Raw genomic sequence first — 17,711 nt, 5'->3', positions numbered from 1 at the left:
GGGGGGAGGGGAAGCCATGTGAATGGATCCGTGGTCTTGGGAGTGCACATGCAAATCATGCAGCTGGCTGACCTCTACAGTCGCACGATATCCGCACAGATCGCAGCTGTATATTTGCCCCGGCTTTGTTTGCAGGTCGTACTTCATATGCACATGCCGACTCCGTGGTCTTGTGGTAGAGCGTCCGGGGTTCGATCCCCGGCCGCGTCATATAAAAGACGTTAAAAGATGGTACTTGTTGTTACCCTGTCTGGCGCTCGGCATTAAGGGGCTAAAACAAGGACTGGTCGGCTCGGAGTCAGTATACTGTGTCTGAGTGGGGTATTCATGTTAAACTGCGGCATGGTATCTCAGTTTGCTAGCACTATAAATCGGCATCAGTCCGGACTAGTACAAGCAGCAACAAACGCACACACACACGTACATGCACGTCGCTATATAAGTGCAATAATCTTGGACGCGACGTTAAACCCAATTTCACCTCACCTCATATGCACATATTGCTGTTTCGAATTTCGCTGAAAATACCTTTCGTGACGACAATTTACCTATGTCAATACGCGGCAGATATCTTCAAGTGTAGGTGGGAAGCGTGTAAAGTTGTTACATCTTTACGTGCTTTCATTATTGAATACAATCAAAATATGATGCGAAATCATTTTCCAGGATATTTGGGAACGAGCGAGCGAGCGAGTGAGTGAGTATGGTTTTACGCCGCTTTTAGCAATATTCCAGCAATATCAGGGCGAGGGACACCAGACATGGGCTTCACACATTGTACCCATGTCGGGAATCGAACCCGGGTCTTCGGCGTGACGAGCGAACGCTTTAACCACTAGGCTATCCGACCGCCCTATTTGGGAACGAAAAGACAAAAACGATGTCCAGAGGTTTGTTCTTTAGCAAGAACGCCTCAAGTATAGTGTTCACCGTCGAGCACTACCCACGACCACTGAAATGTGAGTCTCCCGTTTGTAACATGATATAGTCATTACACAACACGGCAACCTTGGAAGGTCAGACAAAAAGCATACATTGGCAGCTAACCCTGCCTCCTTGTATGGTGAGTTAGGAATAAGACCAGACCGTGCTGAAATATTAATGTCACTTGGCTGTGCTGATATCTAAATTAATGAATTAATTATTCAAAGTTTATTTTACGTCAGGCTGTGGAGTGCATAAAACTGATCGATACACATATGTAGTGTTGGCACGATGCATATGTTGCACCTCTTAAATGCTTTTGGGAAACAGAAACTCCGATCTGTTTATGGGTACCCGGTAGAAAGTGAATAAAGGAATGATCACCCTAAAATCATGATTGACTGGGCTCCTTCTACCTCTCGACTAAAAGGACTGGCTGTGAGGTCCAACTTTTGAACTAAACTGCCGGACGACGTTGGTAATTTTTTGGTCACTTCAATTTTTAAGTGTATACTTATACTATCTATCTTTTGCCCCGCAATTTAGTTTAATCATTACAGGACATGTGGGGGAGTTGGTCCGTTATTTCATTTTGATTTCTTTTGATATTAAAATTGAAATACATGTTACAGAGCCCTAGTTCTTTTTACCAGATTGCGGCCAAGGATGAGGTGAGGTGAAATGGGGTTTAACGTCGCGTCCAAGATTATTGCACTTATATAGCGACGTGCATGTACGTGTGTGTGTTTGTGTGGCTGCTTGTACTAGTCCGGACTGATGCCGATTTATAGTGCTAGCTCACTGAGATACCATGCCGCAGTTTAACATGAATACCCCACTCAGACACAGTATACTGACTCCGAGCCGACCAGTCCTTGTTTTAGCCCCTTAATGCCGAGCGCCAGACAGTGTAACAACAAGTACCATTTTTTAACGTCTTTTGGTGTGACGCGGTCGGGGATCGAACCCCGGACGTTCCGCTCTCCGGGTGGACGCTCTAACACCTGACCACGGAGGCGGTCTTGCCAAGGATGAAAAGCGAGTACTCATTAAGACTTTACATAACCGACCCGTAAAGATCCGGGTTAGAATTGGTCTTCAGCTGCAACCCATGCTTGTCGTAAGAGGCAACTAACGGAATCGGGTGGTCAGGCTCGCTGACTTGGTTGATGCATGTCATCGTAACCGATTGCGAAGATCGATGCTCATGATGTCACTCACTTGATTGGTTGGTTGGTTGGTTTGTTGTTTTACGCCGCACTCAGCAATATTACAGCTATATGACGGCGGTCTGTAAAATAATCGAGTCTGGACCAGACAATCCAGTGATTGATATCATGAGCATCGATCCACGCAATTGGGACCTGCATCAACCAAGTCAGCGAGCCTGACCCCCCGATCCCGTTAGTCGCCTTTTACGACAAGCATAGTCGCCTTTTACGGCAAGTATGGGTTGCTGAAGAGCTATTCTACCCCGTATCTTGACGGGTCTCTCACTTGATTGTCTGGCCGAGACTCGATTATTTACAGACCGCCGTCATAGAGCTGTAATATTGCTGAGTGTGGCGTTAAACAACAAACAGACAAATCCTAACAATGAGAGCCTATAACGTGACGCAGTGAAACAAAAACGCATTCGACTTGAAATTACAGTTGACGTCACGTCTAACAAAACATCGAATTCAACAGCTGCAAGTGTGGATTTAAATAATGGCTTGTGTAGTATAGCCGATAAAAATCTCCAAATCCTGTTCAAAGCTTGCACAAACATATTGTGTTTCGGGCTTCAATCATGACCCAGCCATTTATTCAAATCGAATACTCATTTTATCAGCGCATCGCGACAGGGGAAATATCTACCCTTTCTTTAACCCTTCTGAAACCTGAGCCGTGACGGCCAAATAAAACATAAGTAATATTTGCCCCGATGTTTCTACCTGGACATAAAGAGCAGCTAGTGTTTGCCACCAGCGTGATGCATTCCCTGTCACAATGAGCCGATCCGCACAGCGCGGGCAGTCAATAGAGGTAACCAGGCGTAAAGGTAAAGAAACGGTGCATCTAGACTTGCTGAATGTCGAAACGAAAGCCTATCTTGACACATTGCTTTTTGATATGTTGCAGCTTATACCATGTTAATAAAAGTTAAATGAGGTATTAACACAATTAATCTAAATTTGCTGCGCTGGAGTCGCTCAAGCCGTTGAGACCCGTGAAGATCCGGGTAGAGTTAGGTCTTCAGCAACCCATGTTTGACGTAAGAGGCGACTAACGGGATCGGGTGGTCAGGCTCGCTGACTTGGTTGATGCATGTCATCGTATCCCAGTTGCGTAGCTCGATGCTACTGGTGTCAATCACTGGGTTGTCTGGTCAAGACTCGATTATTTACAAACCGCCGTCATATAGCTGGAATATTGCCGAGTGCGGCCTTAAACAACAAACAAACAAGTAAGCTGTTTCCCGGTGTCTGTTCTGTTAATGGCAACTCGCTATACCTTACCGAATCCCAGATTCTACATCCATACAAAGGGTACATTTTAGAGAACAGGCGTCCAATAGAGGCCTGTTCTATATTTTTGGGACAGGGTGTATATGGTCCGGCATCAGTTAGAGGTGGATACTGGGCGTCTAATAGAGGAAATACGGTATTCTAATCGGTGTCCCCACGGGAAAATGTTTGGATTAACGTAAACATATCCAAGGTAATCATGAAAGCCCTGCTAAAGAACCGTGTTTATAATTGCCCACTCTTGTCATATACGAAAACCCGGTTGGAAAATGAGGAATATTAACATGACAAACAGGACGTTTATCAGCTGTTTATGTCCGTCTTGTTGTCGATGGTCGCCAAGGCCATGCACACAGCATGCTGCTAATCTTGTGTTCCCACCTGTGTGTTTGTGTTTATATTTTATGCCTTCGGTGATATCCAGCAGTGCCGTCCATTGTTACATTGTTAGATAGGTTTAACGCCGCACTCAGCAATATTCCAGCTATATGACGGCGGTCTGTAATTAATCGAGTCTTGACCAGACAATCCAGTGAATGACATCATGAGCATATCGATTTACGCAATTAGGATACGATGACATTGCATCAACCAAGTCATCGAGCCTGACAATCCGATCCCGTTAGTCACCTCTTATGACAAGCATGGGTTCCTGAAGACCTATATTCTCTACCCTGATCTACACGGGTCTGAAATCAGTACATACCCACACAAGAACAGTTAATACTTATCAAATCATATTGAGACACACATGATAAGGTTTACAATCATAAAATACAATACAATGGGTCAAATATGTGGCAACAGCACTATTTCATAAGTCAATGCACACACGAATTTACAGAATTCGTATCTGTCGAATGTTTTGAGTGTTCCGTTCTAAAATCCGACAGAAATGTCGGCACTTTCAGAAAGGTAAAAGTAGCATGTCAGTTCGTTGAAGGCGTCGAATCACCCTAGTCTCGCTATTTTGTAGGTAAAGCCGGTCTTTTAGAAACCGTTCCCTCGCAAAACTTTACGAATGACGGAGGAAGTCCCGAAAGCGAATCAACGCCTGTAACAAGCTCATCACAGCGCAGATATCTATAACGGGAGGATAACAAAGGTGTCAAGCGGTGAGACGGAGCTTCTACTGTAAACAACTAAGGGAGGTCACTCTTATTTACGATCCCTTGAATTTGTTACAACCAACAATCATCAGAAATAAACTTACAGCATTTAGAACCAGCTTGTGATCACGGGGACAAGGTCAATTAGGGCATGACAAGCAGTTGACGTCACAGCAAATATTAAGACGTCATCTTGTCCGTGCAGGACGGCGAGTTGACTTGTCTGGATTTTCACAAGATGACGACTGACCAATCAGATAGCCATATATTCTTTAACGAGTAATGATAAATGATAATCCGGGGAAAATACTTTTTACATATTAACAATATTAATATAGATAGGTAACGTACTTCCTCTATTAATTTCGCGCAAGCTGTTGTATATTCTGTTTAATGCTGTCACAGTGGCAACTCACTACATTACCGAATCCCAAATTCTACACAATTCTACACTCATTAAAAAGGTACATTTATAGGAAACGGTCATTGTTAATAAAATTCCGGCTTCTTTTATCTGGACAGACCCTATGACCCGGCGTCAATTAGAGTCCGGTGTCTAAAAGAGGAAATACGGTAAACTAATATGTGTATGTGAGTGAGCGGCGTGTCAGTTTAATATGTGAGTGAGTGCAGTCAGCAATAAATAGCCTATATCAAGGCGGCCTGTAAATAATCGATCTCAGATCAGACAAGCCAGTGACTCCAAACTGAGCAACGATCGGGGCATGACACGCAATCAGCCAAGTCACGCAGCCTCGTCGCCCGATACACGAAGTCGCCCCTTCCGACAACAAGCAATGCAGAGTGTGGGCCTACTGTGACCAGAGTGACCAAGGAGGTTTATGTTGGAGGAAAGTGGCGCAGGTCAAACACGTTTAACACTTTGGTGTAACCCACGAGCACAAGCAGGATGCTGCTAGACCAAGGTTCGTAATCAGACCGAATCTGTAATTCGAAGACACGATCAGAGGATCCTTCCATGACTAAGGGACGCAACTCTGCACAACAAATTGCGGCGGCCTGTTGGCCACCTGAGCCCGACGTGCGGCCTTCTTTTTTTATTTCCTGTTTCTTTTTAATCTATCTGCAAACATTGTTTAGAAGCTTACGTAACGTATGATGCTTCTGGTTGGTAAACAAAATTACATCTGTTGAAAGAATGACGAAGAAGGTAATTTGTCGCAAACTAAATTTGCCACATAAAGTATACACTTAATAAGTGGATTTGACCAGAAATTACAAACGTTATCAAAACGTTATTTTGATGAAAACAGTCGCGGAAACACTGCAAACTTAAGGTCCCATTCGTGACCAACTCGTCCCATTCCGGGACAAGCCTTGTTCATTCGTGACCAACCTTGTGTTATTCCGGGACAAGGTGCAGGTTACGGAAAGGGGCGAGTGGTGACGAATGAAGCCTTGTTGTAGGTTACGGAAACAACCAAGACACAACTAAGATACCCGAATCAAATACATCACCATCGAAAAACAGTTTCTTGTTTGTTCCGTTTTTAGCCACCATCAAACATCGGTGTATTTTTTCTTCAGCCTGGCAGTTCAGATGACGCTTGGCGGATACAGTATTGACGTGTCTGGTGGGTTTACTGGTTCCTCGCCTCTGTTCCGTCACTGTTGTGTGACAAACTGGGTATCTTATCCTTACGCAACCGTCAACGGGAAGCAGTTTACTGTTTCAGTTTTCCGTTGTTGTGTTTAACACTCGACTTCTTCCAATGCCTATTATACGGCGCTTGGGCTGGCGCAGAGTCGTGTCCGACAAGCCGCGGTATAACGAGGTATGGAAACTCCCAGGTATGTGCGTGATGAGGTCAGCGAACTTGTCACATGGACAAGTGATAGGCATAGCTATTACAATTACAGTAAAGTAGTTTTTACAACAGTGTCGTAAAGTTTTGACTTGGATCACAAACCATTATGAGTGTCGTTACGTGATGTCAGGAGCAACAACGCAAGTAGGGGCACGGATGGCTGTGCATAGGGCACACCAAAGCTTCTGAAGAGCTGAATGAGTGAGTGAGTTGGGTTTAACGCCGCTTTTAACAGTAGTCCAGTTATATCACGGCGTGTCAGCTTAATGTGGGAGGAAAGCCCGAAGTGATGCAGGTCTCAGACGTTTACCACTTTGGTGAAACCCACGAGCACGGGTATGGTGCTGACAAACCAAGAAACATAATCGGGGCGAACCGGGATTTGAACCCACAATCATAGGTTTCTGGCGTGGCCAAGGGACGCAACTCTGCACAGCGAATCGCGGCGCCTACACAACTGGGCCCCCGTGTCCCCCGTGAAAGGCTGAAACATACCGGAGCAGGTGTGTGCGTGCGTGCGTGCCTTCGTGCGCCTGCGCGTGCGCGTGCGTGTGCGTGTGTAGAGAGGGGTAACATTAGTGTTAAATAACATCTTTCTAGCGATATAGTTGTCCTTGTTGCCATACACCGTCAACTATAAGCAAATGACAAAGGTTTTCTGTACAAATACAAGTTCAGTTTCACCGACAGCAGTTGGGGCATTTCCTAAATGTTTGGTAGATATCACCTACCCCATTAAATAATTATTACAGTCCCTTAAGTAGAATTTATGCCTTGAAATATTACTTCAGACTCGTCCCCTGTGAAGATCCGGGTTAAAATCGGTCTAAAACAATGTGTTGTCTCACCCCGCACTCAGCAATATTCCAGCTATATGACGGCTATCTGTAAATAATCGAGTCTGGACCAGACAGCCCAGTGAATATCATTAGCATCGATCAACGCAAATAGGATAAGATCACATGCATCAACCAAGTCAGAGACCCTGACCATCCAATCCCGTTAGCCTCCTCTTACGTCAGGCATTGATTGCTGAAGACCGACTGTAACCCGGATCACCACAGGTAGTAGTAGTAGTAGGAGCAGCGTAGTAGTAGTAGCACAGCAGGCTGTGAAGCAATATTAGTAGTAGTAGTAGTAGCAGTAGTAGTAGCAGCAGACGCAGGCTGAGGAGCAACAGCAACATTAGTAGTAGTAGTAGTAGTAGTAGTAGTAGTAGTAGTAGTAGTAGTAGTAAATAATCGAGTCTGAGCATCGATCAACGCAAATGGGATAAGATTACATGCATCAACCAAGTCAGCGAGCCTGATCATCCGATCCCGTTAGTCGCCTCTTACGTCAGGCGTGGATTACTGAAGACCGACAGTAACCCGGATCACCACGGGTAGTATTAGTATTAGTAGTAGTAGTAGTAGTAGTAGTAGTAGTAGTAGTAGTAGTAGAAGAGATACAGGTTACAGTTGTAGTTCACATCACCTTCCCCTTGGTTTTTGACAGAAACCCTGTGTGAAGAGTTCCATTTGAAACATAATTACTCCCACCTTTGATGGTCATTTTACTGGTGTATCTTTCAATCGCATCGCTACGACATCACTTGAAGAGTTAGGCCCCTTACATAACTGATGCATTGCTTTTGCAATTTAGGTGGCATTTCACCAGATGTTTTGTCGGCATCTGGTGAAAAAAATAGTGAAAGTTATTTTAAAAGCACTACGTCCTTTAAAGGATGACACCATACAGAATAATGTTATAAAAAGAGGATGAATCATCAACAAGTTGCATGGTAGTATTTCAACGTCCTTGTGCAACAAACAGAGAATAAAAAAAAAGGTGGAAAAGGAAATATTAACAACAAAATATTTTAGGATATGAAAAAAAACAACTAAGTAAAAGATCAAATAAGCCGCAATTATGTTTATTTGTGACTGGTAATTTATTATAGGGGTGGATAGGGGGAGATTGGTGTCAAGACTATTCATATTTGCCTGACACCCCTCAGTTTTTTTAAATAATTGTCCATGACACACCCCATAACAAATTATCAGTCTAAATAATTTTTAAAAAATAACTTTTTATTGGAAAAAGTAAAACTGTATAAACATTACGTATGGCTTTTGTTATCTGGCTAGTATTCGTATAGATCTATATTTTCATTGAAAAAAGATTTGCGGTCTAAGTGGCAAATAAGGAAAATGTTAATAGCAGTCGTAGAACTTTGGGCGAGCTTGGACCAGTAAAACTTAGGTCTTGAACTAACTTGAGCGAACGGAAAAAAGAACAGCTGGTGCGGAGTTGCCTCCCCTTGCACGAGCACTTGACAACATCCGGTGAAAATACTGGCAGACTAGCAGACGGGACGATCTCATTTCTTGACCTCAATACTGCCTCATCTGGAACTACGGTCAATTAGGTCATCTTCTATCGTGCCGGGGACGTGATAGAAAACAGTGTTTGCAAACTTTGTATTTGCGTAAGTACGTTTATAAATAGAATACAGAGGCCGAAAATGGCTTCATGCAAACGTGTATTTAGTGAAGATCTAGGCCCCAAGATCTATCTTCATGATCATGTGATGTCGGCATGTTGGGGTGTGTGTATTGCTTTTTGCCGGGTCACTTGTCTCACCGTGGACCCAAACCTATAAATACCCCACAATAACTCCACTCTAATTCCTAGGTATGTGATTTAAACACATGGTAAAGATGCAAAAGTTCCAGCACAACCCTAAGCATGCTAAGTGTACGATGGTAAAGGGGTCAAGGACTAAGATCATAAAGTAAGCGAGATTAGTAAAGTCAGTTTGTGAGATGTGAGGCAGCAGTACTTAGTTACCAACTCTCTTGTGCACATCAGTGCCATCTTCTGCATTGCATCAATGTGCTGTACAAATGAGTACATATTGGACCCATGAAGATCCGGGGTAGGATAGGTTTTCAGCAACCCATGCTTTGCCGTAAAAGGCGACTATGCTTGTTGTAAAAGGTGACTAACAGGATCAGGTGGTCAGGCTCACTGACTTGGTTGATGCATGTCATCATTTCCCAATTGCGTTGATTGATGGTCATGATGTCAATCACTGGATTGTCTGGTCCAGACTCAATTATTTACAGACCGCCGTCATATAGCTGGAATATTGCTGAGTGCGGCATTAAACAACAAACAAAACAAACAAACCAGTATTATATAAATACATGGCTCTTGACTTACAGCCATGTATAAGGGGACAACTTTCCCTCATTCTGACCAGGAAACATATGCATATATACATAATTGTATTGATCTGTACTCAAAAGTGTCTGTGACATTATCAGGTATACATAGGAACCACAATAGGCCTGTTCTGAGTGTTCAACAAATACTTTCAGGAAGAAATGACAGAAAGATTGTTACCAATAACAGAGTTATATGTGCAAGTACCATGATCATCTAGTTGATGGATTTTTGTTTCTGTGAACTAGTCCTTTCTGAAGTTGTGTTGATGGAAGGTGCTTATCTGGTGTATAATATTTCGGACTACCTTTAGAATACAGGACCACAAACTTTTCAAACACGTGACAATACCCTATGACGTAATTTGTAGTATTTTGTTGCCAGTCACACCGGCGAAACAATGCCCTGTGACGTCAGGGGTCATCGAGTGTGCTTAAGCTCCTCCCAGTGATCTATCATCTCTACACGAAATGTCATTGAATACGCCAAGCGCTGTTGAGAGTTTTGAATATTTGTTTACTGAATATAGCCTGCAGCGGCGCATTTTATAGCAAGCGCAAGTCTACGAAAGCACTTTTATTTTTTTTATATTTTATATTTCGTTTATCTCGTAACTCATTTTTTCGGTGCATTAATTTTCATTATTGTGCACAAGAATGTAGTTTATTGGGGATAATATATTGGCGCTGAACACATCCAAATATCGCTAGTGTTAGGGTAGGTTACCCCGAACTCTATCCTTAGCCCTTGGATCCCCTTTACGATCAATCACCCATTTTCGATCATTAGGGTTAGGTACCCATTTAGTGGCTATTAGATTACCCGAATTCTGACCTTAGCCCTTGGATCCCCTTTACGATCAATCATCCCTTCACGATCATTAGGGTTCGGTAAATCTGCCCGTTTAGTTTCTATTATAGATTCTATAGCAGCTCCTAAGATTCTTCACACAAAAACATCGAGTAAAAAGAATGAAATGGTTTTGTGTCGAATACTTTGGCTACTGGAAACTGTCCTGGAACATTCACACAAGCCACTTTCACCGGCTACATTTTTTCAGTACTGATTCAAAAGCAAACTCACTGTTGTGTCGTCACTAGCCATGCACATGCCTTCCTCGTTCCTTAATATTATCCACATCATCCTTACAGTGTTCCATTGTTCCCTACCACACTTTTCTGTCACAAAATCCATCTGACGAATTATTAAATAACACGTCATTCATGCGTACCTGTGAGTTCGACGTCTGATGCCTGGAGCCGTTTTCAGTTCTCGCCATTTCGGATCATTCCTCGCCACTCGGTATCTTGTAGATTACAGAATGGCACGAGTGTGCCATATGGCATCGGGATCATTCGTAAGTGTAGATAGACTAAAGTCACGAGACACCATGCCTACTCATAACCTTCGTAAGGATCCGTCACCTATTCGACCCTTTTTGTTCAGTTCAGTAACGTCGTGGCATGACTAGGTTAATTTGCACTTTGTTTCACAGTGTGGACGTAGCTCAGTCGGTTAGCTGTCGGGCTAACAATCTGAAGGTCACGAGTTCTCGTCTGACGGATTCTCACAAAAACTGGTTGCTTGTCTTTGAGACATGTGACCTACGGCAGAGACCGTCCTCACGAGAAGTTGTGGTACTGTATTCTAAAGGTGCTCCAATATTTCCTTACAACATGTACAGGAATCAATTTTCCTCATCACTTTCCAATAAAGTAAAAGGAGCCGCCGTCATGTGCACTCTATAACATATATCATGTTGTGTTGGCGATAATAGGTACTCTGCAATTACAGATGACATTGTGTTGTACTGAAAGATCACGACATGAGCCATGTTGACCATGTTAACAAATATAGGTTCATAGCTTAATATATCAAAACTTGAGACTTATTAACATGATTAAGTATTGCATACTCATCATGTTCAAACAGGTTATGGTACTTTTCAAAGACAAATTGCAACAAAATTTATTAAGTGTATATTATCTTTTTGAATTTATTTGTCCCCAAAATGACTTGTGTCCCTGGTGTGATTGTGAAGACATACCTGCATCAAATGTCAATCTTTTTAATTTAACATGATATCAATCATTAAATATGTATAATGACCATAATGACATTCTTCAATTATTCCAGGCTTAACATCATCAATTCTTTGTCCTAAAGACTGCATAATTTCTGTCTGCTGATTGTCTTCATCATGTTCGTAGCTGGCAAACGTTTGTTTAGAGTGATTAGGAGCCAGAAGTGTATAGTAATCACAGTAATTGCATATGAACTGTATGCAGGGGTCTTGCATTTTCTACACAGCCATTTGCTATGGGCTTTTTTAAACTATGGACTCCCTAAATGTACATTTTGATATTTAATTTCTTTGATTTTGAACAATGAACATGTCTCATAATAATCAAAGTCATCTTTATGTTTCAGAAGGCCTCCAACAGACAATACTGATAATTGAATGTCTGCACTCCAGGAAACTTTTCTGCTCAAATGGCGACAGCTTTATGTGCTACTGTCATCAACTGCCAACAGCTGTCAGCCAAGAACAGCTAACCAGCTGCAGCCAAGACGACATGTCCACCAGTCATGCAGCCACAAACATCGGGCCATGACTGACCCAGAGAACAAGGGTCATCACAGTCGGGGAGTCAACTTTGACACTCTCGGGTCATGGAACAACCGTCTGGATATGCCCATTTGGTATGAGCAGAGTATCATTAAAGGGATACCAATACCTCGTATCCCCCTGGATGAAATTGGAATTGCCAGTGTAATTGGTCGGAGAAAGGTGAACGAGGATAGATTCATATTCAAGGAGCTGGCGCCACAGTCTCTGCTTTATTTTGGTATGTTTGATGGACATGGGGGATCCTATGCTGTAGACTATGTCTGCAACAACCTTGAGAATCATATGCTGTACTGGCTCACCCAGACGTCTGACCTCACTAAAGTCCTCCACCAGTCATTTGTGGATATCAACAATGTATTAACTCGCCATATTGTTCACTATCACGCTGGTAAGTCTGTACAAAGGGAAAAAGGGTTAGTCATTTATTATGTTTACAGGTCTGTAGAAATCTGTAATGGTTCACTTGTTCAAAACTTCATCAGATACCCTATAAACATATTTGGCCCATTGGGTCAGTATGGACTTCTAGTTGACTGGCTATTTGTGGACACATCTTGTTTTCTTTTCGTCTTTTGGAACCATCTGGAGTTTGAATTTTAATTCCAGTCACAATTTGTCCATTTTGAACTTACATCGTGATTATTGCATGGCTTCTGGTAAAACAAAGCATTGCTACATGTCAACATGCTCAAACAAGGTATCCCAAATATTTCAAAATTTTTTTTGTATCGATGTTAATCCAACTGTACATTCAATCGTCATCCCGTTCACAGCATCATCCTTAACAACCGACACCACTGTATCCTTCCATTGTTTACAGGCAAGGAGACTTTCAATACTGGAACAACAGCTACTGTGTGTTTGTTGAGAAACAGTGTGGAGTTGGTAGTTGGTCATGTTGGGGACAGTTGTGCTCTACTCTGCCGGAGTGGGAACCCGATACGCCTGACACAAGACGATGACCCAGATAATGCTGAGGAGAGCAGGCGAATCCAGGAACATGGAGGCAAGATCGTGCACAACAGTCTGGGTATTGCCCAGGTGAACGGGCGGCTCTCTATGACCAGGAGTATTGGAGACGTGGAACTGAAGCAGTATGGTGTCATCGCCAAGCCTCATGTCAGGTCTATTGAGGTGAGCAGACTGGGAAGGCTTAGTGATGCTGCTGTTATAATTTTGTGTTCAGTGCTCACTTTGTGTGACATCATAGCACTGCATGGCATCACCATTGAAAGTTGTTGCACAGTTGAAAATGAGGGAAATACATTAACATGGTAAATGCACATGTGTTTATCCATTTACTGTGTTAATTATTGTTAAGTTCAATTGTGATAAAAAAATACAATTAAAAGGTTGCATTTTGTGCCTTACTCTGCTGGTGATGTTTAATAAGTATTGCGATGCATATTATATCATGAACAAAGTACCGCGATATGTTTCATATTGGGAGATAGTCATATCGTGACATCCCTACTGTATTTGTTACTTTCTGTTGCAGGTGAAACACGGGAAAGATGCTTTCCTGGCTCTGGGCACGGATGGGCTGAGTTTTGTCATGGGCGACCAGGAAGTGGTGGACATCGTGGGCAGCTGTCGTGATACCAATGAGGCTGCCAGTATGCTGACTGACCAAGCACTTCAGTTCGGCTCGGAGGACAACACAACAGCAATGATTATACCGTTCGGGGCATGGGGGAAATATCGCAGCACTACCAATTCCATTCCATACAGCTTTGGGAGAAATTTGTTTGGAAATAGATTTAAATATGGTTAACTTGGTTAAGCATGTTTGTCTTTCAGGAGAACAGTATTATGACATTTGCTGATAGTTTGATAGACTTGTCAGAGAATTATTATTTGGTTTGGTTAAATCTGTGAAAGAAGATGTATTTGTTTAAGCAATCATGTGTTTTCAATCTCCTTACAATGACATTGTTTTGTTGAATAAAATTGTATCAGTTGTTATTGATATACATAATTTTCTCTGCTTGGTCAAGCTGACTGAATTCATTACTGATCTCACTGACAGATTCTTTAGCTTACAAATAGTTATTTATCAAAGGAACATTCTTCTATGATAATAAGTTCCAGTTGGGATGGGTTACCCCTAACTCTATCCTTAGCCCTTAGATCCCCTTTGCAATCTTTGGGTTAGGTACCCTTTTCGATCAAACACCTCTTCATGATCCTTAGGATTGGGGGCGCCCCTTGTCAATAAAACACCCCTTTAGAACCTAGGGGTTAGTTTTGTGTAAGGATATAGGTTATCTCTTTGGACAATTTTATCCAATTTAATTTGAGGAAAATCCTAGCAATTTTTATCAAGTTTCAAGTTTCGCAGAGAAAATGGCTTCTGCACATGTGCTTAAAGGTGAACAGTCAGGTGCTGATCACTTGGTAAGTGAGACCTAAGTACCGGTATTTGTGATAGCACCTGTGGTATTAGATTAACTCACTAACCTAGCTTAGCTTCAAGCTGGCAACATGAGTTTGATCCTCCACATTGTGCTATTTGAAATCCGAAAGAAAGTGGGCCTTGTAAAGTTCATAACTCCCTAGTTTTTTTCAGATTTTTTTCAGACCAGTTTCAAGAAAAGGGTGTCTAAAATTACCAATGCATTCATAAAAAATATATAAAATTCCAGTACCAATTTTAATTAAATGTATTCTAAAATGACCAATCCTGTCATAAAAAATTAGAAATACCAGTAGGACAGCTTGAAAAAACTATGGTCTTCATATTTCACTGAACAACTGAAGGTTAAGATTATGATTCACATGATATAGATTGATCCTTCTGTCTCTTTGTTACCAAACAGAAATTTCATCACCTCAAATTCCTTGAACTTAAAATATGGTTGTAACTTAAGGCCCTGTCAGTATCCCACACAACCACACTTGGATCCCGGGGTGGTGCCCAGCAACATTAGCTTGGTGTAAGAGATGACTTGGTTGATAGCATATTTACATTCATGATGTCAATCACTGGATTGTCTGGTACAGATTGGATTATTTACAGGTCATTCTCATATATACTACTCAACATTTGCTAAGGTTCACACCGTTGACTAAAGGTTACTGTTTTGGTCCATGTCAGCTGTTGAGTTGTACAGTTGGAAAATTGCTTAGTTAGGGATTAAACAACAAACAGTATCGACACTATGGCTTGATGTCAGAATTCTGCTTGTCTCAAACTTGGTAGAACTTAGTGTAATTTGGGGGCGGTCGGGTAGCCTAGTGGTTAAAGGGTTCGCTAGTCACGCCGAAGACCCGGTTTCGATTCCCGACATGGGTACAATGTGTGAAGCCAATTTCTGGTGTCCCCCGCCGTGATGTTGCTGGAATATTGCTAAAAGCGGCGTAAAACCATACTCACTCACTCACTAGTGTAACTTGGGTAGTTCTTAATTTTCTCTGAAAAGTTGAAGTTGTTGAATAACAGATTAATGGAAACCTGTATGAAGCACTTGAATCAGTTAATGGAATGCCATCATTTCTTATGTTAGTTGAGCACAGTGGATCACACAGACTAGTAATCTTCTTTTGTTATTTATTGCTTGTGTATGATAGTGTCAGCTGCTGTATTCGTGATCTGAGTGCCCACCTTATATACTCCTGTTACATACAGATTTATTTCACATTTGGACATGTTGAAGATTTATTGAGCTAAGAAACTTATCACAGATTTGTTATGTAATTATAAGGGTTTAGAATAAACTTGTGACAATTAAAAATGAAATCCATCGGTTATCTAGTTTGGGCTTTCTTTGGGGTGATTAACTGAATTGTTTCATAAGAGAAAATCTTGGGCTTAACCCTAGTACACATGGTGGTAATATCCATTGTTGTGTCAAAGTATTGACTAATGCAACTGAAATCAGATTCCAAAGTGTTTTCTAAATGATGTTATAATAATTTTATTGAAACGTAATTTGATTTCTTGTGTTCATGCTGGTCAGCTTGCATAACATTCCCATTTATCAGCAGCCAAGAGGCTTAATGTGATCATGTAATATACATAGTTATTGGCTAATGTTGCAAGTGCTTGTATTATGTATGTGTAGTTTGCTTGATAAAAGATTTGACTATACATTGACTTTATTGTACTTTCATTGACAAAGTAAGACCTTGTCAAGGGCCCCATCCACAAAGCGATCTTAGCACTAGGATTGTTTTAAGTCTATGTTATTGTTTTGGAGTTATGATCGTCTTTGCACTGAGACCATTTGTGGAACAAGTCCCAGTTGAAGTTTACTTCAGCCTATGAATGTCATTATCAAGTTATGAATTTCTTTACCAAGACTCAATGACATGTTTTTTAAGTGATTTCTGAAAAGAATTGTGGGTCATGTGAAATAGGGAACAAATGAAGTTTTCAAGGATCACTTTGCTTTGAATATTGACCAACTTTGACCCTTTTTTTAATTAAATCGCTATGGAGGGTTGGGGGTGAGTGGCCAATACATCATGTTTCTTTTCATACTGCATTAGTGAAATGTTTGCTCTATGGGCCACTTGAGAAAGCATACCTTATGGATTGTGTTTGCTGGAATGGTCCACATGGAGAGGTTACTGCAGAAACAATGTTTGAATGTTGTTCGTCATTCATCTAGAGGAATTACAGTGATGTTCAACCATGATGGTCTGGTACTAGGGAAATGGGAGAGTTTATGGAACCAACATAATTTGGCTCATAAAACTATAACAAACACACTGACTTGTACAAGGCAGACTGTATTGCTGACATATGTTGTATAGAAACTTGTAAACACCATCAATATGGACAGGGTGTTAACACACTGATAAAGGAGACAAATAACTACATCAGAGGTGCCAAGAGCAGCTACATGGGTACAATGTGGTGGACACTGAGATGCGGAGATGTGAAAAGTAGGCGCCATGCAAGCAGTGTATAAACTTCCCCAAAATTCCAGTCAGACAACCAGACTGACAACATTGCAGAGGTATCAGACCAGAGAGAATGTTGCCAGTCCAATTCTCTTCAAGGTGGTGTTAAAACCATCTCACTCACTCTTATTCCAGATCAAAAATGGGTACAGGTACATTATGCACTGACATTTTATTGTGTGCATAATGACTAATAAGAGACGGAGTATATGGATGTCAACTTCTTTTTTCAACAGATCATGAAGGAGGAAGCATATATTCCGAAACGTGTTCCTTATAATAAAGAAGTTGACATCCATATATTCTCTGTGATGTTAGTTCTCTTCTAAATGCCGTTCAAAGACTTGATACTGACAGAGCTAATTCTACACAGCTAATGTTCATTTCTTAGACCACTGGGCCACCAAGTTATTACGTATGAGGTCCATGTTAAGTGTATGAGTGTGTTACAATTTTACAGCATCCAAATACTTTGGCCATATAGCAGTTAGAGTTAACAGATCAATAAGGTGGTATATGGGACAGGTAGTGTAATATAAAGAAGCCACAGCCTTGGGATACTCTGCCTGACTGGCAGATGCTTTGGTGA

The 17,711-nt window shown here is 41.6% G+C and overlaps 1 protein-coding gene across 2 annotated transcripts; it reads left to right on the top strand.

Moving 5' to 3' along the window:
• The first annotated feature begins 8,682 nt into the window (after positions 1 to 8,682).
• Positions 8,683 to 16,304, top strand: LOC124149214 (protein phosphatase 1K, mitochondrial-like). 2 transcript variants are annotated; one of them, XM_046520654.2, is made up of 4 exons: positions 8,683 to 8,842; positions 12,016 to 12,602; positions 13,035 to 13,348; positions 13,713 to 16,304. In XM_046520654.2, exons 2-4 carry the CDS (start codon positions 12,044 to 12,046, stop codon positions 13,986 to 13,988), a joined length of 1,149 nt encoding a protein of 382 aa, XP_046376610.1. In that variant the 5' UTR covers positions 8,683 to 8,842; positions 12,016 to 12,043; the 3' UTR covers positions 13,989 to 16,304. The 2 variants fall into 2 exon arrangements, with proteins under 2 accessions (XP_046376610.1, XP_046376609.1); XM_046520653.2 differs by having other exon boundaries at positions 12,013 to 12,602.
• The last annotated feature ends 1,407 nt before the right edge of the window (positions 16,305 to 17,711 follow it).

Source organism: Haliotis rufescens, unplaced genomic scaffold (assembly GCF_023055435.1).
Source record: "Haliotis rufescens isolate VD_foot unplaced genomic scaffold, xgHalRufe1.0.p SCAF_4, whole genome shotgun sequence".
Classification (NCBI taxonomy): Eukaryota; Metazoa; Mollusca; class Gastropoda; order Lepetellida; family Haliotidae; genus Haliotis; species Haliotis rufescens.
This window is presented reverse-complemented; position numbering and strand designations above follow the sequence as displayed.

Coding starts and splice junctions, on each gene's coding strand:
- LOC124149214 (XM_046520654.2), top strand. CDS start 12,044: ATGTCTGCACTCCAGGAAACTTTTCTGCTCAAATGGCGACAGCTTTAT. Junction 12,603..13,034: donor TATTGTTCACTATCACGCTG/GTAAGTCTGTAC, acceptor CATTGTTTACAG/GCAAGGAGACTTTCAATACT. Junction 13,349..13,712: donor CTCATGTCAGGTCTATTGAG/GTGAGCAGACTG, acceptor TTTCTGTTGCAG/GTGAAACACGGGAAAGATGC.